This window comes from Caretta caretta, chromosome 2 (genome assembly GCF_965140235.1).
Source record: "Caretta caretta isolate rCarCar2 chromosome 2, rCarCar1.hap1, whole genome shotgun sequence".
NCBI classification, from domain to species: domain Eukaryota; kingdom Metazoa; phylum Chordata; order Testudines; family Cheloniidae; genus Caretta; species Caretta caretta.
Window position 1 is genome coordinate 208192355 of NC_134207.1, and position 17319 is coordinate 208209673.

Genomic DNA, 17319 nt, shown 5'->3' on the forward strand with positions numbered 1-17319 from the left:
CCCGCGTGGAAAGCGTCCAGGGCCCGGCGCCGGGGCAGATCCGGGTCCAGCCGCAGCCCCGCCAGGCTGAGCAGGAGGGCGACCTGCAGCAGCAGCCCCTCCTCGGAGCAGCAGCGCCTAACCAGGGGCTTCAGCTCCGCTCGGGCAGCTCCCCCAGCGGCTCGCAGCAGCCGGCCCCAGGGGAGGCCGGGGCAGCACGTGTCTGTGCCGGGAAGGGAAAGAGAAACCAGACAAAGGAGCCCAGCGCGCTGCGGCCGCTCGGGCTCCCGCAGCAGCCACAAAGGGACCGCCCCCCCCCCCCCTCCGACCGGCCCTTCCCTAGGCGGGCGAGGGCGAGGGGGCGGGCTGGGGGCACCCGGTGCTGGAGTGCTGCCACCCACCCACCCACGCCCGCCGCCACAGGCAGCTGCGCTGGGCCACCTGCCCCTGGAGCGCACCCTCCGGCCCTGGCCGCGGAGAGAGGCAGCCGGAGGGTGGGGCGGAGCCTCCCCGCTTCAGGCCGGCCCGCAGCCCTTGGAGCCCGCATGTGGCCTGGGGGACGACTTGCCCCTCCAGCGGCACGTGCTTGAGACACTCAGTCGTTCCGGCTCCCCAGAGCCAGGCGCTCCGAGTCATTCTCCGGGCCGGGGCCGGGCTCCACGACTTGGCGTGGCAGGATGCTCCGCCGTCGGACGCTTCGTTGTTCTCCTGTCACTGTAACTCTGCCCTGCTGGCGCCGCTCCGAGAGCACGTGAGCAACTGGGGCTGGTTCAACGGGCGAGGCTCCAGGCGGAGCTGCGGAGGGGGGAGAAAGGGGCCTCCTGTCTGTGTAGCCTAATGAAGGGAGGAGACGGAACAGGCCGGCGGCCGGGGAAAGACACGCAAAGCTCTCGGACTTGCAGAGTGACAGGGTTCAGAGCAGCAGCCGTGTTAGTCGGTGTCCGCAAAAAGAACAGGCGGACTTGTGGCCCCTTAGAGACTAACCAATGTATTTGAGCATAAGCTTTCCTGAGCTACAGCTCACTGCATCGGATGCACACTTTCCACCGATGAAGTGAGCTACAGCTCAGGAAAGCTTATGCTCAGATACATTGGTTAGTCTCTAAGGGGCCACAAGTCCGCCTGTTCTTTTTGCAAAGCTCTCTAGGGATTGACGTCCTCCTGCCCCCCCTCCTTTTTTTTACTCTGCATCGCCCCTTCCACAGCCTGCAACTTTCACAGCTCTGCGACCCACTGGGGGTTGTTAGTCACCGGCTACTCCCTGCTCGTGTGCCACTGTCACCTCCCCCTGTCCTTGTACTTGCTGGATTCTCACTTTTCCAATTCCCCTAAGTAGTGCTCATTGGTTCAGCCATATTGCAGGTTCTGTAGATTACAGGTTGAATTCAGCCCCACGCCTAAAGCACTGTATACATACTGATTTAACCCAGAATAGAAAAATACCATGTGAATTTAATGAAACAGAATTACCACGCTTGTTGCATAACACTTTCATTTTCTGACAGATGTTAAGATTGTATGCTTCATATTGCACTAAAGGATTTTATGCGTTGCATTTCCATTTTTAAAAGCAACCTACAAAATAATGAGACTGTGCTTAATAATGTTAGCATGTTAAGGCCTAGAATCTGCTCTGTGTGGTAGTCCCCTGTGCCAATGCCCGGCCCCACTTAATTCACTTCGGCTTTTGTGCAGTTGTAAGCGTCCGCCTGTGTACAGCACCTTGGTGAATCAAGTCCTTGGATTTTACTAAAGATGTGTATTACTAAGGAAACACCTACTTATGCTACATTTTAATGCTAATACTTTTTTCTTAATGCTAGACCTGAAAGCTGGACTCCAGGCATATCCCCAAGGAGAAATTCTGAAGAATTCCATAGTGTGTCACTCTCTTCTTTGGCTCTCCAGCTAAGCACTTGTCCCATCCCAGCACACAGTTACTTTCCTTCCCCCAGGGTTAACAGTTTTCAGTCATTCAAACCACAACAGATAATTTATAATCCCACTCTAACCAGGAAAAACTCAAAGAAATTCTCAGTTTGCCTATGAGCTGCATTGTTCCACTGAAAAAAGAAAAGGAGTACTTGTGGCACCTTAGAGACTAACCAATTTATTTGAGCATAAGCTTTCGTGAGCTAGAGCTCACTTTTCTTTTTGTGAATACAGACTAACATGGCTGTTACTCTGAAACCTGTCATTGTTCTACTGATTATAGGGCAATCATTTATGACCCTAATAAAATAATAAAACGTAATGGTATATAGACACAGATTTTAAATACAATTCATTTGGTACCTAAATATCTTCAATTGTTTAAATTCTCTCCCCCCCCCACAGTGTGACTATAATTTCAATAACTATCTACTTTGCACTATTTTAACTCACTTTGGGATTTATATACCTTAGAGTAGTTTGCTATTTTTGCTTTTTCCTTGTAATTACTTTGCTTCTACTCTTTGGGTCTTCTGAACAGGTCCTTTCCCCCTCCTGTTCTGCAGAATCTCTCCTCACTCCAAATCAGTTATGTGTCTCAAACAGTTGTTTTGACACTAAGAGGGACAATACCCTGCTGCACAGACACTGAAAGAGACATTTCCTAAACAGAAATTTCTGCCAGTAATGGGTCATATTTCTCATTTTTCTTTTGGCAGTGGTGATATTTCCCTTTTTCAGTTCTGCTAATTATATGCTGTTACTCAACACAAGAATCTAAAAAATATCCTCACTACAACGATTGATACTCTGTTGTCATTGACTTTTTTCAGTAATCCAAAGAAAAAGTCCGTCTAATACAGTGGTTCTCAAACTTTTGTATTGGTGACCCCTTTCACACAGCAAGCCTTTGAGTGCGACCCCCCTTATAAATTAAACCCACATTTTTTTATATTTAACGCTATTATAAATGCTGGAGGTGAAGCGGGGTTTGGGGTGGAGGCTGACAGCTCTCAACCCCCCCAGGTAATAACCTTGTGATCCCCTCCGGGGTCACGACCCCCAGTTTGAGAACCCCTGATCTAATAGAACCATGTACTTACTACCTATTAAATTTTTCTAGGTAGGATGAGACTGATGATTTCATTCCTGAATGGGTTCATTTAAGTTCATCTAAGGTTCACATTGTTGCTGCAAAGAAATAAATTATGGAACGATCTATACAAAGCTAAAAGAACCAGCTTTATTGCAATGCAATCTGTCCTCATTCTTGACAGCATAATGTGTTGTTGCTGTCTAAAGAATACATTTAACCAGTTTATTGTCTCTAGAACACTGGTGTGCAACCTGCGGCCCGCGAGTCGCACGCAGCCCGTCAGGGTAGTCCGCTGGTGGGCCGTGAGACAGTCTGTTTACATTGACTGTCTGCAGGCACGGCTGCCCGCAGCTCCCTCTCTTACATAGTAATACCATGCAATACAGGCTTACAACAAGGGTAGGGTTCCCAGCAGCCCTCACTCCCCAGTCCAGGCTCACCTTTTGAGCCCCTTCTGAGCTGCCCTTGCTTCCTGTTTCCTCCCCTTATATTCTCCCCAAATGGCTTGTTAGCCCAGTGATTGCCACCCAGGTGCTCACTATCCCCCAACAGAAAGTGTATCTAATTCTGGTTGGATGTATTCCTGGAGGTGTCGTCACATGACATAATCTTTAATTAAAGATTAATCTTTAATTCCTGGACACTCCAGGACAATCCCGGAGGGTTGGCATTCTCTAACCTATACTGGGCCTGCAACCAGAGGCGCCACCTCTCTGAGTTGCTGGGGGGTGCTAGACCTTCACCCCAGACCCTGCTCCCCAGTCCACTCTTTCCCACAGCACCTCCTGCACACCACTGAACAGCTGATTGTGGCGGATGGGAGGCGCTGGGAGAGAGGAGGAGGAGCTGATCGGGGAGGCTGCCGGTGGGTGCTTAGCACCCACTGTTTTTTTTCCATGGGTGCTCCAGCCCCAGAGCACCAACGGAATCGGCGCCTATGCCTGCAACCTTCTCCAGGCTGCAGCAATGTCAGTAATCAGGGTGCCCTTGCCTCATTCACTGCATACCCCTTACCTCCCCCATGAGCCCCAATAGGCTATTTTGGATCTTTGAAGTCGTGTGAGACTTCCAAAGATGTCCACATTCACAAGTAACCCTGCCTTGTGAGGGGCAAGGGGAAAGGGGCAGGCACTCTGGAGGTCCTGGTTGGTACATCCTAGGGAAACATCAGTAGGGATGATGTTTTGGACACCTTTCAGGAGTAGGAACCAGTGTTAGGCTTTGTGTAACTTTTTCTTTTATCGCCAATAGTGAGTGCAGCTCCAGAAATACTTGGAACATAATCTCAGCAAGGTTTGTGGCATTTTCTGTGCCTGAGTAAGCATTCTGCATGTTGCTCACCATAGTTATCTTATCACTGCTCACCCCAGAGGAAATAATGGGTGTTTGGGGAAAATGTGGGCCAGTGCAGTGCTTACTGTAGCATATTTTAAATGCTCAGTAGTGAGTAATTTCTTTCTTTTGACAAGATGGTGGCTCTTTAGAAAGTCTCTTTGCGCAGATGCTCTCCTGTGGCTGCTGTTTATGGAGCACTGTTGCCAAGGATGACCCTTGAATTCAACTCCCTGAACTCAGAGAAATGGCCTAGCCATGAGAGAGTAAGTCTACTGAGATTGTGGAGAGAGAAATTGGAATCCCCTGCCAGTCACTCATTAAAGTGGAGTTAAAGCTGCTGTCACAAGTGCCTTATGCTCCCCGAATCCCTCCAGAATGTGGGACTTCAGACCCTTAAACCCAACTATTGGAAAACTAGGAAATGCTCATTTAGGAGTGACAGAAGATAGACTTTGGTGCCAACAAGTCTTAAACCAATAGTGCAGCTATGGTGCGTGTCTGTTACTGCCTCAGATTACAAAGGTAGGTCCTACTCCCTCTATCAAACTGTCTGGAGTGGCTCATGAGCATGACTACCAACCTCAGGGCAGATTGTGAAGAAGCAGGGCACAAACCCCAAGCTGGTTATGAGTTCTATACTTAGATGTCACCAACCAAGTATCAAGTGTAAGCTCCTCAAGCAATATAACATCCTTGACATGGATTCACAGACAATCCTCTTGGGTACTCCGGTATATCTTGCCACCCAAGGAAGCTTGCCTTTGTGATAAATGGCTCCTTACACCAAAAATCACAACAATATTCAGGTTACTCCCAGTCCCAAAGGACCAGCCACTTATCCCAGGTCAGTTTGCACCTTAGATCCTCCATCAAAGACAACACTTGTAGCCAATCCAATAATAAATTAACTAAAGATTTATTAAGTAAGAAAAAGAAATGAGTTATTTACAAGGTTAAAGGACATAAACATACACACACAAATGAGTTACAGTCTTAGGTTTCAAAAGGTGATAGAAGTTGCTGTGATATGCATGCTCTGTGTGTCCTTTAGGGCTAACCCCTTGGAAATCTTTGCCCCTTAGAGTCCAAGCAGCATAAAGAGATACAGTTCCTTCTTGTCAGGGATTTTTATAGATTCATAGATATTAAGGTCAGAAGGGACCATTATGATCATCTAGTCTGATCTCCTGCACAATGCAGGCCACTGAATCTCACCCACCCACTCCTGCAATAAACCTCTCATCTATGTCTGAGCTATTGAAGTCCTCAAATCATGGTTTAAAGACTTCAAGGTGCAGAGAATCCTCCAGCAAGTGACCCATGCCGCGGAGGAAGGTGAAAAACTCCCAGGGCCTCTTCCAATCTGCCCTGGCGGAAAATTCCTTCCTGACCCCAAATATGGTGATCAGCTGAACCCTGAGCATGTGGGCAAGATTCACCAGCCAGATACCCAGGAAAGAATTCTCTTTAGTAACTCAGATCCCACCCCATCTAACATTCCATCACAGGCCATTGGGCCTATTTACCATGAATAGTTAAAGATAAATTAATTGCCAAAATCATGTTATCCCATCATACCTTCTCCTCCATAAACTTATCGAGTTTAATCTTGAAGCCAGATAGGTCTTTTGCCCCCACTGCTTCTCTTGGAAGGCTGTTCCAGAACTTCACTCCTCTGATGTTTAGAAACCTTCATCTAATTTCAAGTCTAAACTTCCTGATGGCCAGTTTATATCCATTTGTTCTTGTGTCCACATTGTTACTGAGCTTAAATAATTCCTCTCCCTCTCTAGTATTTATCCCTCTGATATATTTATAGAGAGCAATCATATCTCCCCTCAGCCTTCTTTTAGTTAGGCTAAACAAGCCAAGTTCCTTGAGTCTCCTTTCATAAAACAGGTTTTCTATTTCTCGGATCATCCTAGTAGCCCTTCTCTGTACCTGTTCCAGTTTGAATTCATCCTTCTTAAACATGGGAGACCAGAACTGCACACAGTATTCCAGATAAGGTCTCACCAGTGCCTTGTATAATGGTACCAACACCTCCTTATCTCTACTGGAAATATTTTGCCTGATGCATCCCAAGACCGCAGTAGCTTTTTTCACGGCCATATCACATTGGCAGCTCATAGTCATCCTGTGGTCAACCAATACTCCAAGGTCCTTCTCCTCCTCTGTTACTTTTATTTGATGCGTCCCCAGCTTATAACTAAAATTCTTGTTATTAATCCCTAAATGCATGAGCTTACACTTCTCACTATTAAATTTCATCCTATTACTATTACTCCAGTTTACAAGGTCCTCCAAATCTTCCTGTATGATTTCCCGGTCCTTCTCTAAATTGGCAATACCTCCCAGCTTTGTATCATCCGCAAACTTTATTAGCACACTCCCACTTTTTGTGCCGAGGTCAGTAATAAAAAGATTAAATAAGATTGGTCCCAAAACCAGTCCCTGAGGAACTCCACTAGTAACCTCCTTCCAGCCTGACAGTTCACCTATCAGTGTGACCCGCTGTAGTCTCCCTTTCTGACCAATTCCTTATCCACCTTTCAATTTTCATATTGATCCCCATCTTTTCCAATTTAACTAATAATTCCCCAGGTGGCACGGTATCAAACGCCTTACTGAAATCTAGGTAAATTAGATGCATTTCCTTTGTCTAAAAAAATTTGTTACTTTCTCAAAGAAGGAGATCAGGTTGGTTTGGCATGATCTACCTTTTGTAAAACCATGTTGTATTTTGTCCCATTTACCATTGACCTCAATGTCCTTAACTACTTTCTCCTTCAAAATTTTTTCCAAGACCTTGCATACTACAGATGTCAAACTAACAGGCCTGTAGTTACCCAGATCACTTTTTTTCCCTTTCTTAAAAATAGGAACTATGTTAGCAATTCTCCAGTCATACAGTACAACCCCTGAGTTTACAGATTCATTAAAAATTCTTGTTAATGGGCTTGCAATTTCATCTGCCAATTCCTTTAATATTCTTGGATGAAGATTATCTGGGCCCTCCAATTCAGTCCCATTAAGCTGTTCGAGTTTCGCTTCTACCTCAGATATGGTAATATCTGCCTCCATATTCTCATTCCCATTTGTCATGCTACCATTATCCCTAAGATCCTCATTAGCCTCATTAAAGACTGAGGCAAAGTATTTGTTTAGATATTGGGCCATGCCTAGGTTATCCTTAACCTCCACTCCATCCTCAGTGTTTAGCGGTCCCACTTCTTCTTTCTTTGTTTTCTTCTTATAGAACCTTTTACTATTGATTTTAATTTCCTTTGCAAGGTCCAGCTCTACTTGATTTTTAGCCTTTCTCACTTCATCCCTACATGTTCTGACCTCAATAAGGTAGCTTTTCTTGCTGATCCCTCCCATCTTCCACTCCCTGTATGCTTTCTTCTTTTTCTTAATCACCTCTCTGAGATGCTTGCTGATCCAGCTTGGTCTATAACTCCTGCCTATGAATTTTTTCCCCTTTCTTGGGATGCAGGCTTCTGATAGCTTCTGCAGCTTTGACTTGAAGTAATCCCAGGCCTCCTCCGCCTGTAGATCCATAAATTCTTCAGTTCAATCCACTTCCCTAACCAATTTCCTTAATTTCTGAAAGTCAGCCCTTTTGAAATCAAAAACTCTAGTTGCAGATTTATTTTTGTTTATCCTTCTGTTAAGTTTGAACTGAATTAGATCATGATCACTTGAACCAAGGTTGTTCCCTACAACCATTTCTTCTATGAGGTCCTCATTACTCACCAAAACCAAATCTAAAATGGCATCCCCTCTTCTCGGTTCAGCAACTACTTGATGAAGGAATCCATCAGCTATCGCATCTAGGAAAATTTGAGCCCTATTATTATTACTAGCACTTGTCCTCCATTCTATATCTGGGAAGTTAAAGTCTCCCATGATCACGCAGTTTCCATTAGTATTTACTACATTAAAAACATTAAAGAGGGCTCTATCCATATCCAAATTAGATCCCGGTGGTCTATAGCACACCCCAAGCACTATCCCAGGGGAGGGTCTAATAGTTTTCTTCCCCAATGTAATTTTTGCCCAGATGGACTCTGTCTTATCCATTCCATCGCTTCTTATTTCTTTACATTCTACCTCATCATTGATACACAATGCTACTCCACCACCTTTACCTTTATTTCTGTCTTTCCTAAACAGCACATACCCTTTAATACCTGTAGTCCAGTCATGACTACTATTCCACCATGTTTCTGTTATCTCTATATCTGGATTCACTTCCTGCACCAGTAGCTCTAGTTCCTCCATTTTGTTACCTAGGCTCCTCGCATTGGTGTACAAACATCTTCATTTTTGCTGTTTGGCCTAGCTCACATTCTTTCCCCGATTAGGCATGGACATTCTACACCCAATATGACCTATTAGACTGGTATCCACACTGCCCTTCCTCCTTATGTCCATCCTCCTACCCACGGCTATATCCTTTCTTACTTTATTTTCTTCCCTCTCAGTGTTAACATCCGGTGTGGAGATTACCTGGACATCTCCCAACCATCTCCCCCAAATTCCTAGTTTAAAGCTCTCTTAATCAGTTGTGCCAGCCTCCATCCTAGAAGTCTATTTCCTTTCCTACTCAGATGAAGTCCATCCCGAGATAACTGTCCTCTGTCCATGAATGTCTCCTAGTGGCCATACATCCCAAAGCCCTCCTTATAGCACCACTCCCTGAGCCATCTGTTGATAGTCATAATCTTGTCACACCTTTGTTGCTCTTCTCTAGGAACAGCCAGAATTCCACTGAAGATCACCTGAGCCTCAATTTCCTTAAGCGTCTTCCGCAGCCTGGCATAGTCTCCCTTGATACGTTCCAGCGAGAATCTACCGGTATCATTTGTTCCCACATGAAGGATGATCAGTGGATTCTTTCCCGCTCCCTTTAGGATCCTCTTCAACCTCAGGTCCACATCCTGTAACTTAGCACCTGGAAGACAGCACACCCTTCTATTCTCTGGATCAGCTCTGGTTACAGGCCTGTCTATTCTTCTCAATAAGGAGTCCCCGATCACATAGACCTGCCTTTTCCTAGTGACGGTGCGATTCTCCGGTCTATCCCCCGTTCCCTCTGGCTGCAAGTTCTTTCCATTTCTATTCTCCCTTGTAATCCTCTTCAACCCATCCTGTATCCTTCTGGGGCTCATATTTGATGTAGTTTCCATTGACTCTTCCCCTTTTTCTATAGAACTATTCGCTCTTCTCTTCTTCTTTGCCCTTCCACCTTCAGTGACTACCTGCTGAGCCCCTTGTTCATTTTCTAACTCTGCAAACCTGTTCTTGAGCTCTATTTCTCCTTCACTAGCCCATCTTTTCCTCTGCCTGGTTCTCTTAGTCACATGCTTCCACTGTCCATTTTCTTCACCTAGCAGTCTCCCCTCAGAGTTCTTCAGTCCTGCTTCCATCTACAAGTCTGAGCTTTTGCCTTCAGCTGCCTCATGTCTTCGCTCCATAATCTGCTCGAACCCCGTTCTAAACTCAACCAGACTTTCCACCTGTATCTCCAGTCCTCGGATCTTTTCTTCCATAAGCTCTATCAGACGGCACTTCATGCAGACAAAACTCTTTCCAAGTACCCCCTCCAGGATCATGTACACACTGCAGCTTCCACATCCAGTCATCTTCATGGTGTCTTCCACTACATGGGTCACTCCCACTGCTGCCTCTGTATCTGTCATAGCCTTCCCACCTAAATCCTGTTAATCTGGAAAACACAAACCACACCAAAACACCAGCACCCACAGCAAAAACAAACCCCAAACAAGCACCGCAATACAAACTCCCCTTTCAAACTCCCCTGTTTACAGCTCTGTTTGCTGGCTCCTGAGCCGCTGCAGCTGTCCCTTCACCCACAGTTCAAGATGATGGAATGAGTGTACCTGCACGTCTCCTCTTCTTGGACATGGGGGGAGCAATCAACAAAGTCTTTTGTCCTCTGATGTTCCACAATGGCTTGTCCGGTGTCTATGGGCCTTCTTCTGTTGGGCAGGAGATGACACCTCTTGTGGAAAACTAGTGTTTCACACTTGGTGATGCTTCTCTCCTGACGGTGGCGGTTTACAGTTTCAGAGAAAACACTTAAATACTATCTTATAAAGTGGGATGCAGATAGTATAAGTGAGATGAATGCATGCAGCAACTCACAAGCATTTTAGGAAGTCTAAACACTGAGTATATTTTTTATAAATCTAATACCTATTTTAACAATATTCTCACACAGGCGAACCAGACTGGTTTCCAGCTATGCATTTGTCAGTGTTCAGTGAGGCCTGGGGGTCTTGGCATGAGCTAGAACCTGGTCTGCCAGCATCACACACAAGATAGGCTTTGGTGTCAACAAGTTTGGGCATTCTGTCTTAAACCAACAGTGCAGCAGCTATGGTGGGTGTCTGTTGCTACCTCATCTTAGAAAGGTAGGCTCTACCCCTTTCATTATTATCTACTAGACAACTGAGCAATTTATTTCTTGTTTGTGCACAGATTTGATTAGTGAATTAGTCCAAGACCAGTACAGAGGTGATGTTCTCATGAAAGACTCCCAAGCTGTTAAAAAACACTGTCATCCTCACCAGGTTTTGTTATTTCAGCAATTATTGAGCCCATTACCAAAGTGTTGCTTTTATTTGTATATCTGGGGAAGTCAACGGCAAGTGTGGTCATTGCCAGGGTATCGCAGAGCCCTTCATATGAGGTTCTGTTACCATAAATCAGTTTCATTGCCTCTTAAGCAAGGACTGCATAACAGTGATAGTTTATATCAGTTTGTCTGCTCCCAGTAGCTCATTTGTCACAGGGAGCACATCTCTCTTGGATAATGCTGACTGAAGGCTTGTTCTCCTGGTAGCTTGAAGATTATTGTTCCAATGAGTCAATAGTTCAGTTACTTGGTGAACATTTATGAAGTAAACAAAGGAGGCTGATACTTTGGATCTTATTCACCTCTTTGATTTTGTCCTGGAGTAACTCCATTGACGTTAGTGGAGTTTCTCTTGATTTACACCAGTGCAAGTCAAAGGAGAAATGGACTCTAGACATCTAAGTTCTTCAAAGCCAGCCTTTTTTTTTCTTCTTCTTGCTGACAGTTTTATCTGGTGCATATCATTATTATAAAGAGTTTTGCTATTTCTTCTGCTACTAAATTCAGATCATCATTTACTTCCTGTAATATCTTATCAGCATACCTTTTTCCATGGAGCTCCCTATGCTTTACACCTCCCTTATCAGGTCCATTATTCCTCTGTATAAACACAAACACACTTTTTCTATCAAGATGTTCAATAATGCCTAATGCTCCCCCAGAGAAGTGTTAACAAACATCCCACTCTGTTATCAGTTGTTGATCCTGCTGGTAAAGGGTTAAGTGGGTTCTACTGACTGAATGCATCCGATGCAGTGAGCTGTAGCTCACGAAAGCTTATGCTCAAATAAATTTGTTAGTCTCTAAGGTGCCACAAGTCCTCCTTTTCTTTTTGCAGATACAGACTAACACGGCTGCTACTCTGAAACCATTCAGATGCTACTTTACCTCACCCAGATATAAAGGAGGTGGGGAGTGGCTCTTTAGAGAAAGCAGATTTATGGTGTGAGATAAGTGGTCCTGAAGTAGGAACCTTTGCAGCAGCCAAGGTTAGTGAAGCCAAAACCCATAAGAGAGCAAGTTTTTGATTCTATACAGCGTGTGGACTTGTTTCAGAGCAGTTTGGGAAAGAGATGTTCACACTCACAAGATTATAGATTTCAAGAATTTGTCTCCAATGCTTTGATGGCCTCTTAGGTTTGCTAGCTTATTAGCTAACTGACTTCTGCCCCACTGATTAACTTGTCAATCTGACTCAGTCTGACCAAACTGGCACACTTTTTAGAACCCTCTCCTCCGGTCCTTGTGGCACCACTGTCTTACTTTTCGTTGATCCTAAGCTTCTTCCAGCATAAGAGATCTTACTACATCTACTGTTTGTCATTCCCATCTAAGTCCTTGCAGTACTTCCCATTCCTGCCACAGCCAGTTATCAAAACAAAATTCCTAAATGCAAAAATATAATAATCTCCTTCATTAATGTATTGTCAAAATCTGGCCCTACCCTTTATTTTAATTTGATTTTTTAAAGGGAGGAGGTAACTGCAGTTACTGGAGTCAGAAGATGCTGACTTCTGTCATGGTGTATTTAGGATCTTGACCCTGATCATGTGACTGGAGCCAGCCCTCCTATATGTCAGGTATCAGATATTACAGTGATTAGATCCTCATAAATACCTGGATGGAAAGAGTCCCTTATTGCCCCTGTGTCTGTGGAACTTGAAATCACTGCACAGTGCTGCTGGGCTCCACAACTATAGAGGGAGTGGGGCATTAGGTTACCCATAGGCATCCATGACCACTCATCCTCCCAGCCTTACCCCTATCTGTTACCTTGCTAAGACTGGCCTATAAGGTGGGTGAACCCCTAGGGCTATGGTAATTTCTGCTGCCCCAGCAGGAGGGAGGTAATCAACTGGGATATATATATAGCCATAGAGGGCTGCTAAGGGATTGGGAAGGGGAAGCCAATTGCTTTGTCATGCTCGCTGCCCGTACAGCAAATGAAGATCCTTCAGAAATAAAGAGGTCTCTCACTTGCACACCAGGCCAACTGTCCACAGGATCAATGGGCCCTGTGTGGAGCCAGTTTATAGAATAGTAAAAAGCTGCCATGCTCCTACACTATGCAAGCCAATCCCTGAGTTCATCCTCAAATGACAGACTGGCTATCAACTTACTCTCTTGCTCCAAACCCCTCCTCAAAACGCCCTTCTTCCTTCTGGTGCTCCATACATGCTCTCATGCACAGCTGCCTCCAACAGGAAACTGAACAGCCTGAGATTTTCCTCTCCAGTGACCCAGCTCAGATTTCTCTCTGCCATCTGGGGAACGAAAAGAAAGAGCCAGTAGATTCCTTTCAAAATCAGGAAGGTGTTTGATTTCCTACTTTACATGAGTCTCGACAGTAGTGGACCTCTGACCTCACACATTGTCTCCTTTATGGTCTGTCTGGACAGAACCCATCTTACTATTCTTTCTTCATTGGGAGGCCATTTGTCCTGCTCTCGAGGGCGTTGGTAGCCTGGCAGAGAGCTAAACTAATCAGAAAAGATTTTGTTTAGTCTGGAGTCCTGGATAAAGGCTTATTTTAGCTCTGAGGTTATTTATTTTAGCTGTGAGCTATATTATTCTAAAGCTACTATGCTAATTTTTGTAATTTATTTGATTTCTTATAGAACATACTTTTTTAAAAAAAGTATATTTCCTCCCTATATTTTTAATATTCATTTCTGCCTCTTTCCCCTTCTTGGTATTTGAGTCCATGACTTACAGTTTACCCATGTCAGATTGCTGTGTGCCTGGGGGGGGGTGTCAAAATATCCTAATTATTTGTGTGGCCCTATGACCCACCAAGGCACTTCAGCAAAGAGAGTGCAGAATATGATGGCATCTATGTCTGTCTTATCAACATATGTTCTTAATCACACCTATCACCTTAGTATCTGACTGCCTTGCCATGAGAGGAGACACGGACTCTATATGTCCACGAGTGTCTGTGGAAACTGGTGCTATGTATGTACATACCTATAGGGCTTACATCATCATAGTATCTGGGTTCCTAAAAGGCAGTTTGCAGAGAAAGGCAGCTTCTACCTATATTTCTGGCCTGGCCTCCTCTTGCATGGTCTCCATCGTCTGCTCTGACAATGCAATGCCAGCATCAGTACCCCCTGTGTCTCTTACAGACATCTCTGTGCCGTCCCTGTTTCTTCCATGCCATCCCTGATGATTGGGATGCCCTTCCAAGTCTCCGCCTTTGCCTAATTCAAACCACTCCTAAAAACTCTCTTCTGCAGACTGTCTGCAAAAAGTGAGTACGTTAAAAACCAAACATGATAGTTCAACCACCAAAATGTATGTGTGCCTAAAATGAGTAACCACAGAATCATATTTCTGTAGCCCACATCCTTCTTCATGCCACCTGCCTTAGTGGATGTTATATCCTCGCTGGACTGCCAAATACATCACTTAGAAGACTGTTAAGCGCCTCAGGGTAGGGACCTGTCTTCTTTGTGTTTCTGTGAAATCCTTAGCATGGGTGTGGTGCTATGAAGTAATAAGAAATTATTATAATAATGAAGAAGTGCTGATGGAGTGACTTGTCACTGAAGTTGCTAACTGTGTGTGTGAATGCTGGGTTCTCTCTCTCTCTCGGGATTGTAGGAGTTCCTGGGAGTGAGGCTGTGTTTGGTACATGCTGTGGGCACTAGCTGGATTTCTGTTAGTCTGTGTGTGTTCGTGTTCTTGTTTTTGTTACTTGCTCTTTGTTTAGGGGCTGTTGTTGTTCCCCCGTGATGGCACGCCTGCCCCACACTGAGCTTTAAGGGGTTAATGGAGCCTTATGGAGGCTGCACAGGAGCCAGCCAATCAGACAAGGGCTGAGGGGAGCTGCTGATCAGGTCCCAGCAGACCCCTATAAGAAGAGCTGCAGGGCAGAGCAGCTCCAGTCACTCCCAGAAGTTCGAGGAGGGAGAAGGACTGGCTGCCTTGCAGATTGAAGGCAGCTGGCACCCTGGACAAAGCAGTGCTACAGACAGAGACCTGGGGAGCTAAAGGCAGCTCCTGGTGCATTGTAGGGATCTGCAGGCTAAGGCCCTGAGGCAAGGGCAAAGAGGGTGCTGGGGCCGTGGGGAAGTGGCCCAGGGAAATGTACTGAGGAGTCAGAAGGGGTGCAGCAAGCAGCGGCATTCCACAGGGTTCCACCCCCCACTCCTCCTTGTCCCTGGGGAAGTGGCTAGACAGACTGCAGTTGCCACTGAGAGCAGTGGCTGGACAGGGATTGCAGAGACATCCCCCGGAAGGGGGGAGCACAGTGTGTGGCATGGCTGGAGGTCTCTGTCACTGAAGAGGATGCTGCAGTCCTTGAAGCTTCATGGGTCCAGGAACAGAAGAGGTGATGGATGGAACACCACCAGACTAGGGTGCACTGGCTACCAGAGCTAATTCCATATCAGTCATAAGGAGGTGCCGCAGTGGTCAGTAGACCCCATTAGACCCCCCCCTTTCTCCTGGTGGGGTGGGAAGTTTCTCCATGGGATCCACTGCAGATGGGTTTAGTGATCTGACCTGCAAGCATGGGGTTTGGTGTGTGCCTACTGTCTCCTGCACTGTGGGGGAGGTGTTGCTGAATGTAGGTAAGGTTATTGGCTGTGCTAATATAAAATCTGCCTATCAAATAAGTAAATCCATAGTGATTTTCCTGGCCCGAAAGCAGTCTGTCAGTTGGTTGGTACAGGAGGGTCTTTGGGTCAAGGAGTCTTTTGTTCCATTTTTTCCCCTTGTTTACTACTGCTACTAAAGTAATTTTTTCCAGTGTTACCCCTTGGTCACAATGAAACCCTAGTGTCTGTTCTCTCCCATTACGAGAAGGTGGTTTCTGCTGTTAGGATGAGTCCGTTGGGCTGCAAGAACCCAAGTGTGGGGTGTGTTATGTCATTTAGGTTTTGGTTTATGTGGTTTTCAAATAACCCTGAACAGCCATTGAGCCTTGTTTTAAAGGACCACATAGATGGGGCAGATGTACAGTGTTTGCTCCCTCTGAAAATATTAAATGTTTCCTGTGTGGTGACCCTGGTCATTGAGGGCTTCCTGCCCGTGCACTGCTCACTCTGGGGTCCCTGGTAACAAGGTGGGACCCCAGGATTGCCAGGAGAGGGCTGGGACATCAGGGGACCAGCAGAAGACAGCCCGCATCTGCACTGCTAGCATTCATCCCTCCCCTCACCTTATGTGGCCTGCTGTTGTCTAGGGAGCAGCCTTCCCCCTACACTCCCCTCCCACGAGGAACCCTCTATTGTGACCCCACCACTTGTCCTTGGACAGAAGTAAGTAGGTGCTCCTGAACTTCCAGGACTCACAAAGAGAGGTTCTAGAGAAGGGGGTGAAGAACAGATTGATGGAACAGATTTATCCAGGACTAGTCAAAAAAGGCTAAGACTTTAGAAACTCCTAAGCTGAAATGCAGTGGATGAGGGTGCAGCTCTGTGCTTTGAGGAGTGTTCTGGGTGGGAGCTCCATGACTGGTGCTCCCAGTGGGAATTTTCCCCTGGCATGGCGAGCCCTCATGTCCCTGATCCTGCATACTGCAATGATGATGCTAGGTCCCAGCCTGGACCTGCACTGCCTGCCACTCCTGGAAAAAATAGATATGCCAGCTGCTCCCACTGAATCTCTTACCTTCATGAATAATAAGACTGTAATAGCCCTCAATATTTTTCTGAGCTGGTGGTCCGAAGGAGATGAAGAGCACAATGATGAGCTGTCTGACTCCTCACTGGTTCCTGATGTCTCAGCCAGTCAGCTAGCCAGGAAGGGTGGGTACAGTGTGCAAGAGATTAGTGGCTTTTTGGACAGCACTAACAGGAAGTGGGGAGTTGAGTTTGAGGCCTATTTCTCTGATTTACAGCCCTTTAGTTGCTCAGCTGCCCTTGTCTTGAGAGAGACCTCAGTTGATCGTAAAACATTTCCATCTCAAAAAGTTGTTGAGCAAGGTCAGGACATGTGCAGGGACTGTACAAGATACACAGGCCTCCCCTGGCTCATTTTGTTCAAAGAACTTCCACTTTCCTTCGTTTCTTTCTGCTTCTTGGCTCTCTCCTTCTAGTCTCCATGGTGCTGCTCAACTCTGGCTCTCTAAGCATAATTTATAGTATATTACATTTCATAGACTTTCAGGACAGAAAGGACTTTTAGGTCGGGATGGTCATAAAAGAGCATCACTTTTTGAATTTCTAGACAAACACAGGCTGATGTCCTTTTGCAACAGACTAACTTAGACCCTGATAATCGGGGAATTGGTTGAAAGAAAGGGAAGGGAAAAGCTTTCTTGATCTATGGCGCCAGTGTCATAAATATCGAGCCCGTGGAT

The 17319-nt window shown here is 45.8% G+C and overlaps 1 protein-coding gene across 1 annotated transcript in view; it reads right to left on the reverse strand.

Moving 5' to 3' along the window:
* Positions 1-13182, reverse strand: part of NFE2L3 (NFE2 like bZIP transcription factor 3) — a 38712-nt gene extending 25530 nt beyond the window's left edge. Inside the window, 2 exon segments of the mRNA XM_048837202.2 lie at positions 3-492; positions 13130-13182. Coding sequence (XP_048693159.2) covers positions 3-492; positions 13130-13182 — 543 coding nt within the window.
* Between the last annotated feature and the right edge of the window lie 4137 nt (positions 13183-17319).